This window comes from Suillus fuscotomentosus, assembly GCF_016647785.1.
Source record: "Suillus fuscotomentosus strain FC203 chromosome Unknown F5891scaffold_5, whole genome shotgun sequence".
Lineage (NCBI taxonomy): Eukaryota > Fungi > Basidiomycota > Agaricomycetes > Boletales > Suillaceae > Suillus > Suillus fuscotomentosus.
The window spans coordinates 17,561-41,531 of record NW_024539517.1 but is presented as its reverse complement, the minus strand read 5'-3'; the positions used below and the strand labels follow the sequence as shown (position 1 = coordinate 41,531).

The 23,971-nt window shown below is 47.5% G+C and overlaps 3 protein-coding genes across 3 annotated transcripts; 1 reads left to right on the top strand and 2 right to left on the bottom strand.

Moving 5' to 3' along the window:
- Positions 1-735: 735 nt before the first annotated feature.
- Positions 736-2,337, bottom strand: F5891DRAFT_1244036 (uncharacterized protein; the record flags this gene model as incomplete). Its single annotated transcript, XM_041369771.1, has 8 exons — positions 736-856; positions 909-1,063; positions 1,117-1,311; positions 1,366-1,504; positions 1,553-1,743; positions 1,794-1,902; positions 1,962-2,093; positions 2,144-2,337. 8 exons carry the CDS (start codon positions 2,335-2,337, stop codon positions 736-738), a joined length of 1,236 nt encoding a protein of 411 aa, XP_041231636.1.
- Positions 2,338-9,445: 7,108 nt separating this feature from the next.
- F5891DRAFT_975524 (uncharacterized protein) lies at positions 9,446-10,436 on the bottom strand (the record flags this gene model as incomplete). Its single annotated transcript, XM_041376528.1, has 3 exons — positions 9,446-9,811; positions 9,867-10,138; positions 10,190-10,436. 3 exons carry the CDS (start codon positions 10,434-10,436, stop codon positions 9,446-9,448), a joined length of 885 nt encoding a protein of 294 aa, XP_041231635.1.
- A 529-nt stretch (positions 10,437-10,965) lies between these two features.
- On the top strand, positions 10,966-15,362 carry F5891DRAFT_975523 (uncharacterized protein; the record flags this gene model as incomplete). Its single annotated transcript, XM_041376527.1, has 17 exons — positions 10,966-11,184; positions 11,249-11,374; positions 11,432-11,591; positions 11,789-11,837; positions 11,863-11,983; positions 12,117-12,242; positions 12,312-12,357; positions 12,598-12,695; positions 12,747-12,832; positions 12,858-12,899; positions 12,974-13,069; positions 13,209-13,410; positions 13,477-14,427; positions 14,477-14,731; positions 14,834-14,905; positions 14,985-15,114; positions 15,160-15,362. The coding sequence occupies 17 exons, from the start codon at positions 10,966-10,968 to the stop codon at positions 15,360-15,362; spliced, it is 2,982 nt and encodes a 993-aa protein (XP_041231634.1).
- Positions 15,363-23,971: the final 8,609 nt, after the last annotated feature.

Here is a 23,971-nt window from a genome sequence, read left to right as displayed (position 1 = left end):
GACCAATGAAAGATTATATGGGCTGCGGTAAGATTTGATGCCACCTGCGTGAGACGTGGAATGATTACCCACCAGATATACATTGGGAACTGTGCGAAAATATTTGCTGTTGCGCTAGAGCCAGCACGTGATTCCGCTTTGGACATGGTTCAATCTTTATGACATGGTCCCTTATCTCCAGCATCGATGATAGTGGGTCGTGCTTTGCTCCAGTACCATACTTACTATTTGATGAACATGATTTATATTGCGCCATAGGTCAGGGCAATCACGCGTCTTTACCTGTTGTAAGCAGGAATTTAAGCTATCTCAAGTATCGTTAATTGTGTTCATCCCGCAATGTTGTAAGGAGGAATTTAAGCTATCTCAAGTATCGTTAATTGTGTTCATCCCGCAAACCTAGAGCTTGAATGATGCTATTTGCGCGAATACTAGAAAATTTGGAGATGACCATAGCATCATTTTTATGTCGAAGAATCAGCCTAACAAACATAAGCGGACAGATGCACAAACGAGAGTTTGGATTTTGCCATTAGCACTAGAATCATAAAATGCAGGGGTAACCATGGTCTCCATGTATTTTCCAGAAAGGACCTCATAGTCTAGATTCATTCAAATGTTCAAATGTGCATACTGCACACTTCACGCCAATCAAGATTCAATGAAACCATGAGATAATTAATTGTGAATTGTAAAGTAAACAACTCTACTACTGAAGCTACCAGTCGCCGTGCCTTAGGATGAATCAAAAGAAGCGTCATCGCACTGTGCCCTCTGCCTTGCAAGAGCGTTGATGGACATGTTGGCCTTTGCTGTGCTGGTAAGTTCATCACGGTTGTTCCGTCCAAAGACCTTTCTAAAAATAATTTTGAGTGAAGTTTGCAATGGAGACTTATACATTTACACACCTGGTCCACCATTCGAGGAGTGCATTAACCCTACGCCGCGCTACTCGACCAGGGGCCTTTTCGAAAAAGTCTACAATGGTCCGCCAAAATTGTTCATAGTCAAAGTCGCCGTCAACAGGCCACCACGAGGTAACAGACGAAAGTGCAAATCGAACCTGTCGCGCAGTCACAGATCTATCATCAAGCTCGCCAGGCAAAAAAGACTTACTTGGCATGCGATATATGCGATCGAGCGAGGTGTGACTTTTTTCATCTGGATGATTTGTGCGATGTGTTTCTTTACTTTGACTCCTCCGAAGGCAGACCTCGTAGCGCGTCTGTTGTTCTGAATGATATCTATGCCATCACCATCCCCTTCGGTGTCCTTTGCTGAGGAGGGTGATGTGAATACAGCGTTATACGCCTGAAAATCGGTAAGTCCAAGATCACACGTTCACGCTAATCTAGTGCGACAAACCTGCAGAAGCATTTTGCTTTTGAACAGACCTTCCTCTAAGTCATCCAAATTGGTGGTGTACTTATCATACAGGAAAGTCAGGAAGGAGAGATCAGTCACGATATGGCCATCTGAGCGGTCTCGAATCCCTGCCCTTACGCTAATGAGTAGTAAGTGTTTGTTTCCACATTCTGAGTACACTACTTACATGGGATTGCTCCAATCAAGCTCAGCTGGGCAGAGTAGCTTGCCGCATGCATCGCTGGTGAAACCACGAGAATGTTTATCGTCAGCGTCAATCAAAGGATCGGGCTTGAATTCGCGGTTAACCCATTCAGTGACAAGAACCTTGAGCTTCGAGGTATTGTCACCTCGAGCACTGTCGGCGCCCTGCTGAAGCTAACACAGACTCAGCACAACCAAGCGGACCACTGGCACATTAGACTGACCAGTTTTAACATATGTGTGTAGTCATCGTATTCCATGTCTCTAGCCTGCGCAGGGAGCCATGATAAAGTACCCATGAGGGTAGCATACCCTATTTGTAGCCGATCTTCACTACATTCAAAAGCATGTGAGTCGCATTCAGTGGAAGCTTTCAAAGGCAGCAAGCTTACTCGATGCTAGAATCTGCATCATCCTCAACTTTGTACCTTCGGTCATTTTTGGCGATAAGGTCCTCGATAGTATCGAATAGAGTAACAATACACCTGATCGCTCTTCCTTGCAACACATAGTAATTTCTTTGCCTTGCAGATAGTGAGCGTGGCCAACTCTATACATGCAATCATAGACTTACTTTGCTTTTACAGCGCGCCCTGATTCGAGAGTCTCAAGTTTCTCCTCAAGTTGCGCAATTTTTCGTCTCTGTCGAGCCTGCAGCAATGCCTCATCTGGCTGTGATCGTTGGCTGTGATCGTCCTGCTGGTCCTCGACGTGCGATATGCTGCCTTCCTGGGTGTTCAGCTCCGATGTGCTGTTCTCGTGTAACATAGATATGATAGATAGAATAGATAAAGAGTATTGATATAAAAGTAGAGGGTGCTGCTCAATGTCCAAGGGAAAGAAGAAGGGAAGAAGGGAGACAAGGGACGTTGCCTATTTAGGAAAACATTGAGTACTGTAATGTACATCATTTTGACGCTCACCTAAACAGATGTCTATTTGGGAGAACGTCGGTGTAGCGGACTCAGACTACATATATGACGGTGTGAACATAAGTGCGGTGAGGCTGCGTAATGGGCGACGAGCGGAGGTCGCGACAAAGTCAATGGCGCTGGCATCAGACGGTTCGATGATGTTTACATGTCTGCAAGTCCGTTAAGCGCGAGGTTGCAAAGAATGTTAAAATGAAGTACCTGAGTGGCTCCATGATCTTCATCACGGAAGATGCATGATAACTAATGAAAGAAGGGCGTCCTTAGCAGAAGAGATATGAGCAATCAAAAGTCATGTACTGTCACGGTCCAGCTGGGGATGAGCTTCTTCGTTTTGGGGGGAGTAAAGTAGGTGTGGAGATGCTGCGATCAGACAATGCCAGGGAGCTGCCAAGGCGGTTACATTTTAACACACTGTTTCATACAATGATCATAATAATGCATGGCATGCAAGGAGAATCAAGTAAGCTGGAGATGGAGCTTGATGATGCCGACTGCGTGGAGCTTCGACCAGTGTAATCGACGTAAAGGGGGCATGGATAGGGTATCTGAGATTCAGGTTCATAGCGTTCCCAAGCGTACATCGCCGTCGGTGCGTTGAAAACCGACAAGGAGACAGGTCGTTGTTTCCAACTGTTGTGGTAGCTCTCCGAGGGTGTGCAAATGCACCTTATGAAAGCGATTAGTACTCCGCCAAGTGGCACTGAATGTGCATACCTAGGCTGCTCGTCTTGTGCTGGCGAGTGATCCATGAACTTTGTGAATCGAGAAGGTAAGAGACGAACATCTCGGTCATATGTTCTTTCGCGAGAGAGAGGTGGCAAGGTGTACAGGATTCTCCTTATGAAAATGGCAATTAAGGAGACGAACAAGTAAATTAGATGAAGAATTACCGTGAAGACGAAGGCTGTATGCACCCTCTTTGCTCCAATCTTCGCTGAGAAGTTGACGAATTGCCATGTGAGTTCAGTTGGCACTCGTCATTGTCGGTGGAACCCTGTTCTACCTCAGGGAGCGAGTAGCGTGGCTGCTCAGAGAGTCTATTAAGACCGCTCAATTTGTGTTTCGGTGAGTCGGAAGCCCTGTAGGAGGGTGAAATGAAGTGGTGAAGAATGTGGCGTCAGTAATCATATGTAGGAAAATTGTAAGCCTCCGCACCATCACACTGCGAAATGATGCGTTCGACAACCTTGTAGGTCTCAAGCTCCTCCTTCTCGCGTTCCTTTTCAAGAAGCAATGCCTCTGCATCTTCCCAGCAATAGCGAGAGAGGTTGTGTCACCGACGTCCTCTGCATCTAGGTCTTGAAAATTATCGACAAGAGTGTGATGATTGTTGACTTGTTCATTTTCAGAATCAACCTGCATAGAGTCATCACTGTCATAATTGAGGTTAAGAGCGTCGGGATTGAGCTCACTGCGCCCTAGATGACAGCATCTAACGCAAGCACTCCCGCTGCATTCCTATAGCATGATCAGCCTGAGGACCCTCTATCTCAATCGCGATAACTTGAAACCGCGATATGATATGCACCTACTACTAGTGGTATCAGTGGCGATCTCGGGCTTGGCCATCATGATGGATGTTAAGTCATCCGTGCTGTGAGTAGCACTAGAAATACTGGTGAGTGGGAAATAAGACATACGGCAGCGGCTGCCTGGCACAAAGTCGTCAAGGTTGTGTAGATGTCGAACTTGAATGGCATGGCTCTAACAGCATTAACATTCCCACGGGACTTGGACCTCATGCACAGTGACAGTACTAGTAGCTGGCCGCTGCATTAATTGGCATGGGCCATTAATATGATTGCCTTTGGTTTCGTATGATATTGACTCGTATCGATCGCATTTCAGCGTAGAAGATACTACTACTAGCAGTGATGAGAGATAATGTAGTAAATGAATGACACATAGCAGGGGTAGATTTGAGACTAGAAAGAGATACCATAAAGCTCATCGGCAAGTTCATCTTCATAATCTTCACTGTTGTCCTTGTCAACTCCCTCATCCAGCTCCCCATCGCTGAACTCATCTTCATCGCCCTCATCCGAGCCATCATTGTCCTCTTGGCCATCGTCGCATTCGCCAAGACCCTCACCTTCGCAGGTCTCTTCGTCATCAGCATCCTCCTGGCTACTGCCATTTACAACATTGCCGCTAGACACCAAATGAGAGCCAAGGCAATCTTTGACGATCTTCCGCAACATGGCAGAATGCCCAACGCCAAAGTGAGTATAGCGCATAAACATGTCGCGATCAACAAATCTAGCTCAAAGCTTGAGGCTTAATGCGCACAGAAAGAGGTAATTGGACTCACATCCCAACATAGTACTCTTCCCAATCATCCAGCTCCCCCCCAGGGCGTGCAAACGACTCTCCATGGCGAAGCGAACTTACACCGCAACCCGAGGCGAACGCTGGGATTAAATGTGCCCCTCGGATTACCTGTCCTGGATTGAGGAACCCGAAAGCATCTCGATCCGACTCCTCCACAAATGCCACCTTTGGAAGGCGAGCATATTTCATTCCAGATTTATGGCCCCGCAAGCCACCTAACCCAGAGAACCTCGAGGTGCTGCGGCGTCGGTTGGCCCCCATTGTTGAGCCATACATCCATGTGATATATACCTAGTACGCGAGCATACCAGTAGGGGTGACTAGGCCTTGTCTCCCCGGATAGCACCATGATGTCCCCATGGGTTCTGGGGTTAATGGTGTCGTACTCGCGCTGTAAGTCGTACATCGTATAGTGTACTTGCATAGTTTGAACCGAATAAATGGTGTTGTTTGGGATGATGATCGAGTTCCGTTCCTCGTCCGTGAAAACGTGATCGCAATAGCCAATGTCCAACCTGCGCAGCCTGTATAGGATATGATCCCTCAATTTTGGTATGAAATTCTGATAGAAGATGAATTTTCAGGTGCCTCCAAAATACAATGACGCTCCTACCTTGAGGGCTGGATCCCCATCATGCGATCGGAGAAACGGAAACAGGTTGACTGGGTTGTGCTGAGTAGTTGCAATATAGTGATGCTTCAGGTTGTCATATGACGCCAATGGGGGAGTATGGACTGGCTGTTGACTGCTAGAAGAGGATGAATTGCCGACCTCTCCCACCCGCCATAGTACGTGGCGCCTACGCTCGTGCTTCGCCAACTGTGCAGGAGTGTCTAGCTTGTTAGTAAGCGGATAAAATGCTTTTAATGCTCTATGAGCGAGCTCTCCCTGGCCAAACCTAGTGTCAGGTGCACAGTATGAAAATAGACGGTACTTACAATCTGAGTAGTAAAGGAATCTGTGGTCCCAAAGAGCTTGATGGTTTTCACATAGTCCCCCATTGCATGGAATTTATATGTACCTAGATTGAATTTCTTTGTCTTCGGCCCATTGGATTCTGGAATAGAACCGTGTTTTTCCGAGCGTTGAGTAGCCTTTCGGTGGTGAGCTGCTTTCTCCTTGGGTAATTCGACGGTATTGAAAGCGGCACAGGTGAAGTCTCGAAACTTCCGCAACTTCTTCGACAGCTTCTCGAAAGTTTCTTGGAGAAAGTTGACTGTAGAGTCTGAGTGAAGCCTGAGCTTGGCAAGCGCATGCCATTGGGAAAATTGATACAATAGAGACTGCACCATTGCATCATGGTCACCGGGGAATAAACCTTCGAAGACCGGAATGGCACACTAATGATGGATTGTCAGCAGATCAAATGCAGAAAAACGGGTAACACAACCTGCAATATATCTTCAAAATCACGCGCTGCCAGTCTTTTCATTTCAGATGTATTATTCGAAAAGCGGTGAATCACGCCGAGACCAAAGGTCGGGACCTGTCGAAACCTACAGTAAGATAGTGATGTGTGAGCCGTTAGCAAGCAATGGCATCCCCTTAAGACCTCCTCGTACCTGCTGTCCAGAACTGCGACAAGCTCGCTGCCCCGAGGAAGGGCATAGAGAAGCCTTATAAGATGTGTGAACAGGGCCTTCCAGGTGCCCAGTTCGCACTCGTGCATGAAGTCGACGACAAGCATGCAGAATGGGTCAAGGCCTAGAGGTCCAAGTTTCTCGACAAATCGATTCTGCCAGTAGACGGTGTGAGCTGATCACAAAATAGGAAAAAGTCACTTACCAGAGTAGGTATCCACAAGCCCTCCCCGAGGGTATTGTCTACTTTTGTGCCATCTACCGTGTTTCCCCCAGCGTAGATAAATTCACGAGCCTTGATGACATTGACCATAACATACACTCGAAGGTTGTTTAAACGATTTCTCATGTCCATCGTGAGTCCAAGAAGATTGAAGGAGGTTTTGGGTGTCAGGCAGCGAGGACACGGACACAAGCCCATGTCCTTGATAGTTGCGATTAAAACCCTGTAAAATTATGAGTGATTCAATGTTCTTCAAATCATGAATGGACGTACTTCTCAGGATAATCAGCGGAGTATGTGAAGATGCGAGGAAAGACCGTTTGCACTACTCCGTCAGCACATTTCAGAACGATACCGTGGCGGTACGCAGAAATAAAATCTTCATCCAGTAAAATCTCCCAGCAGGAATGAAATAGTTCTCTACGACAGTGGGCATGAAGGGACGCCATGCCCGTCTTTGATATGCGAGATAGTCCACTGAATACATCTTTGATACTATCAGGAAGCTGTCATAACATTGTCAACAGCATTGTAGACATGTCGAAGGAGTACTTACAGAGGGTAAAAACCCCACTAGGTGGCATGCTCCGGACAAGGGTGAAGATCGTGCATATTTCGTGAGATTTCCAAAATATAGGTAGAGCGGCCAGGCCTTTGCAGTCCCAAAATTGGCCAAGTGAGTAGCATCAGAGAAAAACATAAGACCTGCGATAACGCACTCCAGTGAACACCCGGGTTCCTTTGGTATCCTCTGAATACTGTCCTGAGCATTCAGCCAGGCATCTGAAGTATATAGTTCGTCATAAATCCGCTCATGATGGCCATCTAGAGAATCCTTCCATAACCATTGGAAAGGGAGGAGATGGAATGCTCCCGCCTGTACATCTGCGAACGCCGCGCGTATGACTTCAACAAGAGGGCGATAGTGAAAACCAGGGATGGTAAAAGGCTGAGGCCCATCTTCCTTTGATTTTGTTGGAATATTAATAGTGACACTAGTCTGAATCCAGTCGTCTGGAAAAGTGACTCTACTTCCGCTCTCATCCTTGTCTAGTTCTCGCAAGCTTCGCCTGACCGAAAAGTTCTCGAGGTCCTTGCAATCAAAATCTTCTGCCAGCAGGACATCTTTGACCAAATCCGAGACCTTGGATTTGGATAACCTACTACTGCCTGAATTCATCCAGGACAGAAGTCGATAGATAGTCATGTTAGCGAAGGGGTAAGGCGGTGCGAAGACATTCGACGAAGGACTCGGATCAGTTTCGTGGATGGCCGCTGTGGGAGACGTTCTTGCCAGTAGAAAATATGGAATGAGTTGGTCTGGCTCAAAAGAAGGACGACGAGGGTAGAGCCGACATAAGCCAAATGAGTTGAAGCCAGTCTGGAGGGTATCCCTTAGCATTAAGAGAACGCGTCGAATTCTAGATTGGGCTGGTAGTGAAGCCATTCGGGCTGATGGGATACCAGCGCTATCGGAATGATTCAGATCGTCATGCGAAGATTCGATGCAATCAAGAGATCTAGGAATGCGTCTCATTGGGGGTACGAATTCCTCTGAAAGGTTTGAGTAATTAATTAAGGAAAAGATAATTGACCACAGGGATACGAACCTGAGTCCTCTTGATCATAGTCCAACACAGTTTCAGAAATATTCGTCATTTCCACATCATTTTGTCCCTGCTCCGAGTTGGGGGTGTGTTGTGAGTCAACGAGACCGTGACTGGACTCAGAGGCACTGGCATATGACCCTTGAGCCATAGAAATTGCCCCAAGGAGGCTGCGAGGTGCGATTGGGTTCCAACTTGAATGGTTCCTCGCATGTCGGACAGTTGAGATTATCTGATGTTAATACAAATTTTTAGTAGCTTAAGCAAGTAGGCAGTTACTAAGTACCACAACTCACCGACGAGCCGCTGCTTGCTGAATTCGAGGTTGTTTGAGCCAAACGACTGTTGGAAAGAAGCGCTGCCTTCGCGCGATCTTGTCTCCTCTGACTCGCAAGACTGCTCGCTCTCTTGTAGAAATGGCAAGTTTCTCGATGCCTGCTTAGTCCGCGACTGTCTGTTGGCCTCTCCCAAGAGCATCCCAGAGCATTGCAGGACACCATCAGAAAAAGCAAGAAAAGTCCGATACAGTAGTATGAAAATATTTCGGGGTGCATGAGTCTCAGTTGGCTAGCAATAGGAGTCGCCTTCTATAGTACCAACTTGAACATGAACTTGAATGGCTGCGAGAAGTTAGCACTAGATACAACTTGCTTCGAAACAATGATGATAGCACTATGCTACTTACTGCTTTCACTAGTGCCACGTAGGAGTCACGGTTAAGGCTTGGTACAAGTAATGCGGTAGTTATGTACTAAATGAATATTCCATTGTGCAAGAGCCTCAACACTGTTAGTACCGTACAGGGTACTATCATTGATGTTTTCGGTTGCGATCAAATAAAAACTTGAATCGGTCTTACACTGTATATACCGACAATTATCATGGTGTCTATTGTTTGAACATTCACTGGTTGGGCCAGAGCGGGCGACGGACCAATCCAGAAACGAGCATACAAAGTTGTATTTCTTGAAAAACAGACAACAGTAGTACTATTCCAAACTTGCGAGGTGGACCCAGGGCGTAATTGTACACAGTATCAAGAACAAGCCACTGGTTTATCCACTATGTTTCCTGTGTGAATACAACAAATTGCATCAAGGACAATAATATCTGAAAATATGGTGACTGGGGATCATCAATAACAGGAAAAGTTGCACACACTAATGTGTCGCAACCTGCGAAAAATCAGTCACAAGCTGCTACTGCACGGTAGCACGACCATTGAGCATGGCAAGTTCTGCATCGGCCAAATGGAGAGATTTCTTGGCTGTGTCGCAAGTTGCAGCAGTATATTCGGCTTGTGCAGCGGTAACAGGCAGTGTCTGTCGTTCAACCAGAATGTCCAGTAGCCAACGCGATTCTCGATCTGCCATGATAAACTCTGTTTCTGATTCTTCGCACAAGGAACGAAGGAGCGTGTGCAGCCTTTGTACTTCCACAACCTCCCATCGTGCGGTGTACCAGCACATGCGTTTGCGTTCCCTAACAGCCTCCTTGTAGTGAATGGCACAGTGAACAGAGTTCGCGCTAAGCCGCCCTATGTGGCTTTTGTAAATATCCTGAACCTATTAATGACACTTGTATTAAGCCCTGTGGTATATTGTTCAAAAGATGACTCACTCTCTGGCTGACATCCTCCAGTGAATCGTTATCATTGACGGGTCTGCCCAGAAATCTATCAAAATAATGTTGCTCTTCGAAAGATGTGATCGGAGGATAAAGGGAGAAAGCAGCGGTGTTGTCAGTCTTGGGGATGCAATTTGGGGTTGGTGAACCAATCCCATCAGAGGGCTTAACGACATAATATGCGCCGCAGGATTGCTTGGATTGAGGTGTCGGTGGGAAGTTATCATCCTCTGCATCTGGCGCAGAGGTACTGCTAGTATTAGCAACTATCGTTTATTTGAGTTTATCCACTGAAAACATATGATGAATCATAATACCTGATGCTAATTTAACAGACGACGGGGAGTCCGGAGAGCTTGAACGAAGGCTATGAGCACGGCTGAGAGTGCCGTTAGTGCCAGAACTGCCAGATATATGGGCAAGCTTGGGGGGTTCAGCTTGTTGAGGTGTGGATGCTAAGCGTGCAGCATAGAGCTCTGAGTCATCACCCATACCGCTGTGGAAGCCAGATGAAGGCTTAGTGTCAAGTTCATCATAAGATGAAGGCAGGCAGAATTGCAACATGGAAGTTCAACGTTCAACGGTGGGCTTGGATAAGGTATTTAGATTTTCGGCCTGTAAGCGATTGGTAAATATGTCATCGGAGTTTGAAAGGAACTTCGCTGAAACGACTTGATTCTTCGATTACTGGCCCATCTACACTGAATTCCACCTGGCAGTGCTTGTGAACTCCTCGGATAATGATAGGTTGCTGGACCAAAAACTCATCAGGCAGTTGCCGGAGAAGGCAATGAAGCAAACTTACTCTGACAAGACATCCAGATTTAAAAGCACATACCAAAAATGGGAATCAATCGTGTGCTTCTCAAAAAGGGCTGATTGAATGTTCCTGAAGTGGTGCTATCATGCTGAAGTACCAGCCAGTGAATCTGGCTGTGCATACTATGCGCTGGGCCCAGGACCCTAGTGCATGCTGCCGAGTTCTATATTGTACGTCACCACTCATATATGATTAACTATAAGAGCTCACCGGTCATCGTTAACCGCAACCCAACTTCCTAGTAACGACTGCCGCTCACTTGAACCATTGAACATGTTAAAATGTGACCATGAGCCGCATCCTGCCAATCACGCTGGTGATGCATTGGCAACTGTGGACACTCCGAGTCCCCAACTTCAAGTTGACGCATCTGAATTTTTTCCTTCTGCCAAGCCCATAGTAGTGCTTGGTCCTGCCAGTGGTACTCCAGACATGGACAGGTCGTGCCGTGAGTCCCTCAGGCTGGAGCCTGGGTATAAAGAAGCAGAAGTAGTAAGTACACACTCTCCGGCTCTTTGGCTTGCGGCGACTCACTAAGCACATCTCTCACTGGCAGCCTCAGGAAACAATTCAAGCCACTGTTGCAGCCGCCTCTCGTTCAAGTCTAGGACTCGGTGTCAAGGAAAACGAAAGACCTGGAGCTGCGGCCACCGTCGTTAGTCCGAGTCTGACTCGTAAAAGAGTAGGTGCATCATAGTAGCAGCAGTGGATTTCGTAGCGCTGATTCAGATGAAATCAGAAATTTGGCTTGGTGAAAAGCTGCAAAATCAGAGTACAAGCTCGATTTAAACTCCCACCGCGGCAGCGTGATGTTGACAAGGAGAACAATGCATTTCTATCTCTGAGTCTGAATCTTGCTCCAGTTGCTGGCATCAAGCGCATCCGGCGGGAGAAAACAGGTACAGACTGGCAGACTGTTCTCGATATAGTGAAGTATGACGAAGAACAACGGAAGAAAAATACCTGCAGTGATTGAAGAGAAGTAGTTTTAGATTATCATTCGGTGACCTATCATAGCACACTTGTCCAGTCCAGAGTTACATGTAATTATTGTTCATCACATGACGGTCTTGTTCAACCTAACTTGGGCAATCAGCCGCACCAGTTCCCGCCACCATCAGCACACCGACGAAAGTCAAAATCAGGTAACTTACATCGTGCAGAAGACAGACAACACAAGCCCCAGGTGTTTGATGAAAAACTTGGAGTACGAGTCACGGTGGAACTACCTACTATTACTAACTGTGACAATGTTCTGACGCCAGCTGCCTTAGTTGATGTACTACTCGTAGTGAGTGTTCAATGATATTTGTCTACTTACCGTGACAATCCTCAGAACATCAAAATTGCATGCTGCCAATGGAGATGATTCAATCTTGCTGCTCTCGCTGCACGCGATGATAAGGCTATCATGATATATTGAGGCAGTTCTGCCAACAGAACTGGCAGAACCTCAGGCTGGCGGGTGGCAGAATTGCGGAATGTTCCTTGATGGAAGCACACATCGAGTCAATCATATCCCCAAGTCCCATCTTTGTTTGCCAATCATGGTCCGTGACCATATCTTTCGTCGACACACTTCAGTCCAAATAGTTACTAAAACGCTCACCTGGATCTAGAAATTCCCTCCCGAATGCATTCATCCAGAGTCGGTATTGTACTATGGTAAGCCTTCAGTCCGACTCTGATGGAAACAATTTCTCACTTCCGGCAAGGTGACTCAAGTCACGGTATACTTCAAATTGTTTGCTCGTTTCGCTCCCCTCGACTTCGTCGTACCCACTGGCAGGCCATGGTGCTATTTCCAAGGTATTCACAGTCTAGTCGCAGCGATGCTACTCACGCACGCATCTTGTGTCAGATCCGAAGTCACTGCATGACTCTGCCACCGTCACGGTTATCTAGACTCTCGCCGAGTGACTGCGACGTTCACCCATTTATTCCACTCGTCCTGGGTCTTTTCGCCAATCCGAGCTCCAGTCGCATATCCCAGACTGCCAGGGGTCCGTAAATAAATCGAAACCGTGCGCCCTGTATATTAAGGCTCAATTCAGAATCACAGCTGCAGGAAACGTGTAGTCGGTAATGATCTCATCACCCTCGTTTATGTTACCCTGCACGTACTCCGAGTCAACCCGCTGTACGTACGTTACATTCAATTCTAGAACTTTCCACCTCCCTCAGCGTGTTGATTCAACTTCGGCCGAGTAAGCATAGGGGGATCGCTACAACCCATATGAGTCTTATCATCACACGACACGAGGTGTGCCATCTGAATCAGACTCATCAACTGCCGCATAAAACTCGTTCAATTTGATTTTTTGATGCTATGGGGATATTTGCGAAATGGAACAACCAATACTGAAAGCCAAATTAGGTATGTTAGTTTTAACGCTCACACCTCATTGTTCGGTTACAATTCGTCGAAGTGTTACAATCGAAAAATGTTTCCTATCACAGAACCCATCGACTCAAGCCTTCAAGTTTTGAGATCACAATGGTGTAATAACTTAAAGGACTTTCGGGTCCTGTTTCAACGGTGCTCGTCTGCGGCTGCCAGCGATGTACTCTCAGGCTGATCCAGGCGATCCACAGTACAACTTCATCGATATTGACACTCAAGCAGGATACCGCGTCAACGATCAGCCGCAGCAGTCTGTGCCGCCACTGGCATCCATTTCCGGGCCTGTTCCATTCCAACACCCCAACTTGAACTTGGTAAGCAGTCACGGTCAACTTCTATTCAAGTGAACATCTCCACTGAAGACTCATCGCCATAATCAGGATGCGGGCTACACAGCAGGTTATCGTTATATTTCCTCCCAAACCCAACCTGAGCAGGGACCGCTAGCGGTATCCTTCTCTGCTCAAAGCCAAGATTCGTTCTCGCTCGATGTGCAGGCGAGTGGTCGTGATCTTTACCCCACTGGCAACCAACTGCCAACGTCACCCAATGACCCACCCGTAGACTATCAGTACTACCCCTCCGGAGATTTTAGTGTTGGTGAAGGGCCATCGACATCGTCCCAGGTTGATCCAAGTCCTTATCCCAACATCGTTGATGCCCAAGCGGGCGGCCATCGTGATGTTCAATACCCTGCTAGCTCTGGCAGCCAGCTTCCAGTGTCATCCAACGACCCATCTATACCAGACTATCAGTACCCCTCCGCGTTTCAGGTTGATCCAAGTCCTTATCCCAACGTCCTTGATACCCGCCGTGGCAACTACACTATTGTGACGGATGCTGAGAATGATGAATCAATAATATTTTCCAATGTTTCATCTGTTCAACCTACCCCCTTCAACTCCTTTATGGGCACCATGTTTCCGGACCCCAACATCGGTGCCCGCACGAACTATAATGACAACTACTCAGCTGTTGGAAACTCGGCAGCCGCTCGAGTCGAGTCAGCTCCAAGTGCGACTCCTTACGCGGCCTCAATGCACCATTACGCAACCATGGCCTCGCAATTTCCCGACTTCTATGCGCCTTTCCAATCCGCTGATGGCGTTTCTACAATGCCTGACCCGGAAGATGTAATGCCTCTTCATGCCGGCCAGCCATTGCCTTTGGATGAGCCCCTGTGCTTTGATGCACCGAGTTTCGGGAATCCGTTGCCTAATGAAGAGCCGTCTGGAAGCCGGCCGTCAAGAAAATGCCGTCAAGTTGACCCCTTCATCGCATTTGATCCGCTTAAAAAAAAGCTGAGGGGTTGGACGGTTAATACTAGTAAGGTAAGCACCCACATTGACTGCAGACTGCCAATGACTAATAGAGCGATAGGATGTTCCGGATCTTGCAACATCCTCGTTGTCCTCCAAGCCTCTCATTGCTAGCTCTGAGGAATCCACATCCCAGCAGCCTGGCGTAGGACCAGCCAAATATGAAGAGAACCACCCAATTCACCAGGATATCGTTAAAAAGGCGTTGGGCGGTGTTATTGACACTGTAGTCAACGGCTGCCCCTTCTTATTTGAAGACGAACGAAAGCAGGAGGTCCATTCGGCGCTAACCACGGCAACACATACAGTTGCGGATGTAGGTGATGTTGTGCACCCTTTCAAACCGACTTATATTTCAATGCACGTCAACAGATTCTGCTGACCAATGGACTTCTGATAATGAATCCATGCTGTACAGGACACTCTCAGCGCCATCAACAAACATCATGGCTATTACCAGAAAGCATGCCCTACACCTAGTCCCGCGTGGGTATGATCTACGTCTTCCACTTGAATCAGATGAATCCGAACCCACACACCAATCACTGACAGTAAAAAATCTCATCAAGCCTTCGTTCCCCCCCAAATTCATTTTCAAGGCGGGCAGATCGAAGCCTTTCGAAAATGAGGTGATTCAGGACCTTGTCCAGAACACCATTATAGACCTTGAATATCAGCCACACGTCACCTCACTGGATGGTATGTATTCTACGGCTGCTGTCGCCATGTATTGCGTGCTGGTAGGAATGAAGCGTGGGGGGAACGACAACGTCGAATTTTCCGTTAAAGAATTCAAACCCATGCATACCAGGCTAATGGACTATATTAAAGAGGATATCGCATCCGACAAAGAGCTATTGGAGTGGTGGGAGAATCACAAGTTGCTCATGCAATGTAGATTGGCAGACATATACGCATTCTGTTCAAAACTCAAAGCCAAGAAATGATTCATACATAGTCATATTCAAGTGTCCTATAATATACCCTGTTTAGTGTACAGTGTACTCAGCACTCATCGACTCAGAAATGTACTACCAGTGATCATCATGATTGTGCGCTCACTTACTATATTACCCGCACCTCTGTACTGCCACGGCACTATGAATGATATGTGTACCAAATTTACCCGGGCTACCGTGACTTCGTGGAGGAGAAAAATGGTCCGCCGGATCATCTGGGAGCCAGAAACTCCGAGTCATGAGCCGTGTCACCTTTGCCAGAGACATTGTAAGCCAGGACACAGAGAATTAGAAATGGGAACAATCAAAAGGTTGATATGAGTACCCCCTAGCAAGCCTTATTGGCTGTGATTGGGTAAAGTCGTGATTTTTTTTGCGATTTCCACAAAAGCCTACATGTGATGGAAAATACCAAAGCCATTCTCCATGGCGAAAATGTGAATTGCTTTATATCTGAAACTTCAATGAAGTTGGGTGACATTGCTCAAAAAGATTTACCAGAGTACCCTTCCATCTCTTGTCGGTTGTGATGATGCAATGGCCTAACATTGCTGCAACCGCCACATGAATATAGACTTGAAGACGATTGCAAAACACGCATGCCACAAAATAGTATTGAATGACCTTACAATCGAAGACCTCAATCAAAGAAAGTGCGAATGCTCAGCAAGTACGAGATAGTTGCCCTAGTATTGCGCACAGGCTGTGACGGTGCCATGTCACAATGTAGTCATGAATTCCCATGCCAATTTCCAACCGCTGACCTTTGCTAACGCTACCTGTCATGATAAAGTCTTAAATAGTAATGTAATTCAAAACCCAAGTCGGGGGAATCGAGAACATTCAACAGGGGGTCAACAATTTGACCACCAACCCTTGCTGGTTATCATGTAAAACAATAACGACATTGTCACGAAATCCCCAGAGGACTCTAAATTTGCAAACATCCATGCCTATGTATTAAGACGTCAAATTTTTCTCCGTATAAATTGACTTATTTTGCTGAAGAAGATTTTTATCCCTCTGTAGATCCCACAGCTACCATATCGAGGACTGATGAATTCACTGATGCTGGCGTCAAGCTCTCTGGCGGACGCTCAGGCACTGGTTTTTTTCACGATGTGGTCTTGGTATCATGATTGATGAAGTAGGACCGACCGAGCGGTGAGATGTGCCATTTGCATCCGGGAACGAGTTGTCCAGGATAATCGATGTTTCACCATTAGTTCCTCGTTGCTAGTGGTATATTCAATTCGCTCACTTGTAACTAGTAGCACTCCTGGTTAAGGTCAGTTCCATGAAGTCATCACGACGTGTCATCTTGATATGCCAATCTGTCATCTAGCAACCCAACCTGCTGCCATTGAGGAGGGAGTACTTCATTCCCGGCTCCTTCTTGTTGAGGCCGCTAACTCAGTAGGTATCACAAACACGATTACTCACCTTCCAAAAGTGCATTTTGGCGATGCTGTGCACACTGCACCATGCATCAGAGAGCCTGTGAGAAGAAGATATCGTCATATATCGTTATATATCGTAATATATAGGAAAGGTTTTCGTCACATTGGAATATAAAGTGATATAAAGCAATATATGACTATGTAAAAGCACTATAATCAGCATAATCCCCAGCAAGAACTCACCAGTTTACTGATGCATAAGGCCCGGGGTCACAGTTCCTTGTCCTTCATCTGCCGAGTCACACTAGCCACCTGTAAGTTTAACGCCCCTCTTTGTTCTGCATCTCTCCATTGTGCTGATGTGCTTAACTTGGCAATGACAATGATCAAAAAAGTTTTGAGATGCCGGTGGCCAGACACGTTGACAGAACTCAATCATAATATGGATAGGTAGCTGTACATGGCACCTCAAATCGCATGTCGATGGCAGTGTTCTGGACGTTGTAGCAGTTCTATGGACATAATGGATTGCTGTACATGACGCCAACGAACACCGTTAAATATGAAGGTTTGAACTCTTGAACAATGGAAAATGGCCCTGAGAGCACGCCGGGTCAATTGTAAAATAATTTCCGATTGCATTTCTAATCTTACACACTGGAGTAGGGGACCCCAGGGGCAGCAACATAGCAGCAGCCGGATAGCTCCGTAGATTAGTCAGCCACTCAGCGCTCTTCGGGCTTTGCAGTAGTGTAGAGCCCAACCACTTCTCCCCTTGCATTTGGTATGCAGGTGCTTAGTCGCGGATACACCGCTCCAACTGGTGAACAGAGCGAGTTCGCCTCAACCAAGCTTCGTTTTGGTTATTTCCCCTTAGAGTCCAGAATCCCAGAGTTTAGAGCTGAGTCCAGAGCCGAGTCCAGAGCTGATTAGAAGCCTCGTGGAACACATGAGAACATGTTCAAGAACCATTGCGTCAGAACTACGAGGAAGACACGCACAGAGCATAGCCTTTTAAATTCTGAGTACAAAAAACGGAATGCTCATGACTGCTCTTTCCTCAGCTAAACAGACGAAGAAGAAATCTCTTCTGCCCAGAGACAGTACAGGTCGATTCATCAAGGCGGACGGAGCCACTTCCTCAGAATGCACATCAGAGGCTTCATCACCATTGGATACCCCAGAGATCATCGAGAGAACCCTTACAGACAACGATACATCAGCATCGGAGCACGAGGTCAGCAAGCACATATTACAGTGACCTATTTCCATATAATACGAGGGAACGGACGTGCATAATATCCCGTATGATACGGGCCAGCGGACCATGGGCCCATGATAAAAATATCCTCGACTATGACGGATGGGCCAGGAGGCAAATTATTCCCGATGGAGGCGGGTGGGCCCATGCAGGGGATATATAGAGTAGATGAGTGGGCCGATGTACATGAATATTAGGTAGACGGGTGGGCCAAGGTAGTTGGATATTATGCAGATGGGTGTATTAAGGTAGATGTGTATGAGATAGATGGGTAGGTACTTGTTATCACATTCACGGGTGGGCCCAGACACATATTAAATTAGACGGGTGGGCCGAGGGTATTATACAATATTGTATTATACGGGTGGGCCCAGATGCATATTAATTAGACCGGTGGGCCGAGGGTGTTGTATGGGATGTTGTATTAGATGGGTGGGCCGAGGGTGGTATACAATATAGATGGGTGGGCCCATGTGTATCATAATTGTAAACACGATGGAGCTGAGGTAGTTGTACATCAACCAAATCAGAGGAGGTAATAAAATCAAAGTTACCAAGTTCCTGGAGCAGCAGGTGATCTCCTGACATGGCCTTTGATGGTGCACAGGTTGTCTTGCAAAATTTGGAATCCGGGGTGCGAAGCTTGTGTTACCCTATGAGAAGCCAAGTTCCGATTACCAACCTTTGGGTCAACCGTACTCAGAGGAGGTAATAAATCAAAGTTCCCGAGTTCCCGGAGCGGCAGGTGATCTCCTGACATGGCCTTTGATGGTGCACAGGTTGTCTTGCAGAATTTGGAATCCAGGGTGTGAAGCTTGTGTTGCCCTATGAGATGCCAAGTTCTGACCACCCAAATTTGGGTCAACCGTACCGACTTCCAAGTTCCGGGACCCGGGAGTCGACAAATGAATATCTGATAACCAGCACACTTCCAATCAGGTAGTATTTCATTGAGCAATGAATCATCCAAGGGGTCTCTTATCAGACTCGGTAGTCAATATAGGCAAATGATAATGAAAACATGAAAGTTGTTATTATGCTATTTTTCAAACCCGAGACCCTGAAACCCATTGTTCAACATGTCCATTTTTCACTCACTGCACAAATCACCAAGTTTCGAGTGCCAAAGCGTGAAACTTGAAACCCAGTGTGCAACATGTCCATTTTTCATGTACATTACACAATTCATTGAGTTCCGAGTGCCAAGTGCCGAAACCCGAACCCCGAGACCCGAAAATATGTATGCAACATTTCCATTTTTCACTTGTTGCACAAATCACCGAGTTTTGAGTGCCAAAGCGTGAAACTTGAAACCCAGTGTGCAACATGTTGATTTTTCATTTATATAACCCAAATCATAGAGTTACGAGTGCCGAGGGCTGAGGGCCGAACCCCAAGACCCGAAAATATGTACACAACATGTCCATTTTTTACTCACTGCACAAATCACTGAGTTTCGAGTGCCAAAGCGTGAAACTGGAAAGCCAGTGTGTGACATGTTTATTTTTCATTTATATCACACAAATAACCAAGTGCCAAGTGCCAAGTGCCGAAACCCGAAGCCCGAGACCCGAAGATATGTATGCAACATTTCCATTTTTCACTTGTTGCACAAATCACTGAGTTTCAAGTGCCAAAACCCAAAACTCGAAACCCGGCATGCAACATGTCCATTGTTCAATTATATTACACAAGTCATTGAGTTCCGAGCTCCGAGGGCCGAAACCCGAACCCCGAGACCCGAAAATATGTGCACAACATGTCCATTTTTCACTCATTGCACAAATCACCGAGTTTTGAGTGCTGAAACCCAAAACTTGAAACCCGGTGTGCAACATGTTGATTTTTCATTTACATCACACAAATCATTGAGTTCCGAGGTCCGAGGTCCGAGACCCGATGTAGAGACTCGCGCGTCTCAATGACGAATATCCGGCCTTTAACCATACATTCCTATACATTACAGCTCTACTCCTAAGGACCAGTCTCGCGCGCACTCGCGCGCGCCTTATCCGAACTCGCGCGCACTTACGCGCGCCTTACCTACGCACGCGCGCCTCCTCATAGGTCTTCGCGCTATCGTCCGTCCATCCGTCCCATGTCCTTACTGATTCGCTGGTGCGTTATTTCTATCTTATCCATTGAACTAATAAAATCTTCGGTCCGACATCCGCGCTACTTATAGAAAGTTTATTTAAACTTAGTTATAATTAGAGTTGATATGGTTACTCGGTTCGGGAGCGCGCTCGGAAGCGCGCCTTCTCCATTCTTAAATACAGAAGGGTTTCCTTTAGTTCTGGGACTGACTTTTCCCTTATCTTTGTAGACTGGAAAGTGAATAGATCACCTCCCCACTTGTTATCTGATCATATCCTCCTGTCAATCCTCCACCTTTGCACTCACTCCTCAGTAAGATCTTGCCTCTAACGCTTTAGGCGCGCCTTCGCTTCGCGCGCGCGCATTCTCGGACCTCCCGCTCACGCGCGCATCTCGCGCGCCTTCGCCTCGCGCACGCGCGCCTTCGCGCGCGTTATCTTCTCGCGCCTATTAGCGCCCGCCTAGCTCACAGAGTTTCCCTCCACTTTATTTCGAGGAACTTCTCTCAGTAGTTGTCCTTTGGGTCGAGTCGTTGTCTCGTATCCCGGTCTTGCTGTTGAGCACCCCTTTTGTTTTAAGTGTTTTCACGTATAGTCAAGATTCCTCATCTACAACTGGAGCCCACCGCGAGGGGAGCAGTCAGCAAGATCTAGTTTTGCGCATCTTCGCACTTCACGCTATTTAACACATAAAGGTCAATCTCTTTACATATTCAAAAGCTAACCAATTTTTAGTTACGCATTTTCGCGCCTTGCGCGCGCGCTTTCCCACGCCTCTGCGCCTCACGCACGCACCTGTGATACGCCTCGCGCGCGCCTGCGCTTTTTCACGCTGCAATGCCTTATAGAATGCCCATCCGCGGCACAGCAAACGCGCCCAAGTTCGATGGCACTACAGACAACCTGGCCGAGTTTATTGACACCTATGAGCAGCTTGCTGATGAAGCAGGACTCCAAGGACTTGACCGCATCAAAGGTATCATCCGCTACCTTGCGCGCGATGATCGAGAACTATGGGGAGGCATGCCAGAAGCGGCAGTAGATAATTACAGCGCCTTTTTAGATGAGGTGAAGGTAATGTATCCTGGATGGGATGGTAAAAGACGCTACGCGCTTGCGGACTTGCGCGCCATCGCGCGCGAATACGCTAACAAACCAATGCCTTCTTGCACAGAACTCAGCAATTACCTGCGCGCATTCAGGAAGGTTATGCAGCCACTCATGGACGAAGACTGTATTGGAAAGGCCGAACGCGACCGCTTATTCATGGAAGGAATCCCTAGCGATGCTCAGGCGCAAATCCGCTTGCGCCTTATGATCAAGTTCCCTGACCACCACCCATACGACCCATATCCATTTATGGACGTCTTTGCAGCTGCGCAGTTCCTATTATCTGGGCGCGCTTTTCCCGCGCCAAGCGCACCAGTAAGCGCACCAGTTAGCGCACCTGTGGTAGCGCCAAGCACACCAGCGCAAGCTAAGGTAGCTAAGTACAAAGATCGCTACCATGCGCGTCGCGCAACGCAGGATACGACCATTAGCGCTAATGCAACAGCTGGACTCTTCTATCGCGCACCCTCAGATGTTGTACTTGACAGAAAGCCACCAGTTCCTATTCACGTGCCTCGCGCGCGCGCCTTTCCCGCGCCTACGCGCGATTTACGCGCACCTCAAGCATCAACTGCGCCAGCATGCAAAGCTATATCAGACTGCATTACTTTAGATCACGAACTCGAACGCGCGCTCGCAAAGCGCGCTGCAGGCGCCTCTTCACTATCATCCTCAGCAGCATCATCTCCTTCACAATCCGCATCATCTCCATCACCATCAATCGCATCAGAAGTCAGGGATGACTCTAAACATCTATTGCACACTAACGCGCCAGTTGAAACACGCGCACCTATCGCTATCGCATCGCACGCGCCTATCGCTATAGCCTCGCCATTAGTCAGGGATGACTCTAAACATCTATTGCACACTAATGCGCCAGTTGAAACACGTGCGCCTATCGCATCGCGCGCGCCTATCGCTATCACCTCGCCAGCAGTCAGGGATGACTCTAAACATCTATTGCACAATAACGCGCCCATTATGGACGTTATTACGCCATCGCTCGAAACGCGCCCGCCTATTGCATCACTTACGGAAGAAACCTCGCCAATCGCACCATCGCCATCACCACTATCACCACTCGCATCATCAGAGGTCAGGGATGACCCTAAAGATCTATTGCACCTTAGCGCGCCTATAGAGGAGCCTCCTGCCGCATCAGAGGCTCAAGTTGCACCTTGCATCAACCAGAGTTTGCCTCTGGTAACTCCAATTGTCACTAACGATTGCACGCATGTCGCGCTTTTTGCTTCCAGTGACTATCGCGCACCGGTAAAACATCCGTGCATCACGCTGCACAACCACCAAGCAGAGCATGTCTCAGGCGACCCTGGCGCAACTCAGGCGCACCATATTGCGCCTGAGGACGCGCAATGCGCGCGCCTAGAGGCATTGTATATTTTTCCTCATCTTGTTTCGCGTTTTCTGTCTCTTTCATGTTTAAAGCTCTTAAGGAGCTATATGATGCTTCCAATCACTGTAACTTCATCTTTGCACCACCCCTTATTCACGCGCCATGATCACGCGCATCGCGCAATATGCGCGCGCGTCCCCGCGCCTCGCGCACTCATAATTTTAGCAGAGTTTTCACGCTACCGCATTTCTATCGCTTCTCCCCTTCTAAACCGCATTTCTATCATTCAACACAAAGTATATTTCAATCAGCCATCCAGGCGCGACTTAGGCGCGCGCCTGACACATACATATGCGCCTAACTCCCCTATCATCATCTTTAACTTTGCACTTCCCACATTTATTCACATTCTGCGCGCTTTTGCTTACCATGTCAATTTCATTCCTGCGCACCTTGATGCGCACTATTCTCCTTCACCTATGCGCCTATTGCGCCTTGATATACCACCCTTACAGCCCATTGGCGCAACATTTGCGCCTAATTCTTCACTATACATGTCTCTCGCTAATGCATTTGCAGAGAAATGGCCGTTCCTCGCGTGTTCGGCCAATATAATTAAATTCGCGCGAAATCGCACCAAGGCGCGCACATCGCGCGCATCCTATCAGCTTGTAGGGCGCCCCTACACCCCTTGCAGCGCCTCCCATTGGCGCGCCTTCAACCTGCAGCGCGTTGTGCAGGAATTCATTCTGCCAGTTACAAGCCCCCCCAAGCGCGCCAGCCTCGCTCATTCCAACCCTACCTTGAGTAAAGTGTCAGCTCGCAAGAGACGCGAAGCGCGCTAGTCACGCGCACTCGCACGCGCTCAAGGAGGAGGATCAAGCGCCTCAGCCGCGCATCAAAGAACAACATATAACATTGTTGTTTCATAGGATATCATTCATTTTACCCTGGGTTTCGTCCAGCGCGCTTTCATTTTTGTTTCTCTCATTATAATGCTGTCCCAAGGACTAATAACTCACTGATATATATGCATATAGGGATTACTTAGAAGAACATAGAAGAAAAACAATCATAGAACGTGCCCGCCTAGCTCAATAGTATATTTTCTCTTCGCATGCATGACGCGGCACCATGCTCCTTTTTACCTTAGAACGCGCACATATGCGCGCAGTCTTCCCACGCTCACGCGCACATACGCGCGCAATATTCACGTGCCCATACGCCTCGCGCGCGCACACATGCGCGCTTCCTGCGCCTCGCTCATAGGAAGGTGTAGATGTCGACAGCCGCACGAAGAAGACAAGTCGGATAGGACATCCGCAAAGTTTACCATTTTTTCCTTCGCATTTTCACATATAGTTTTACTCACACTG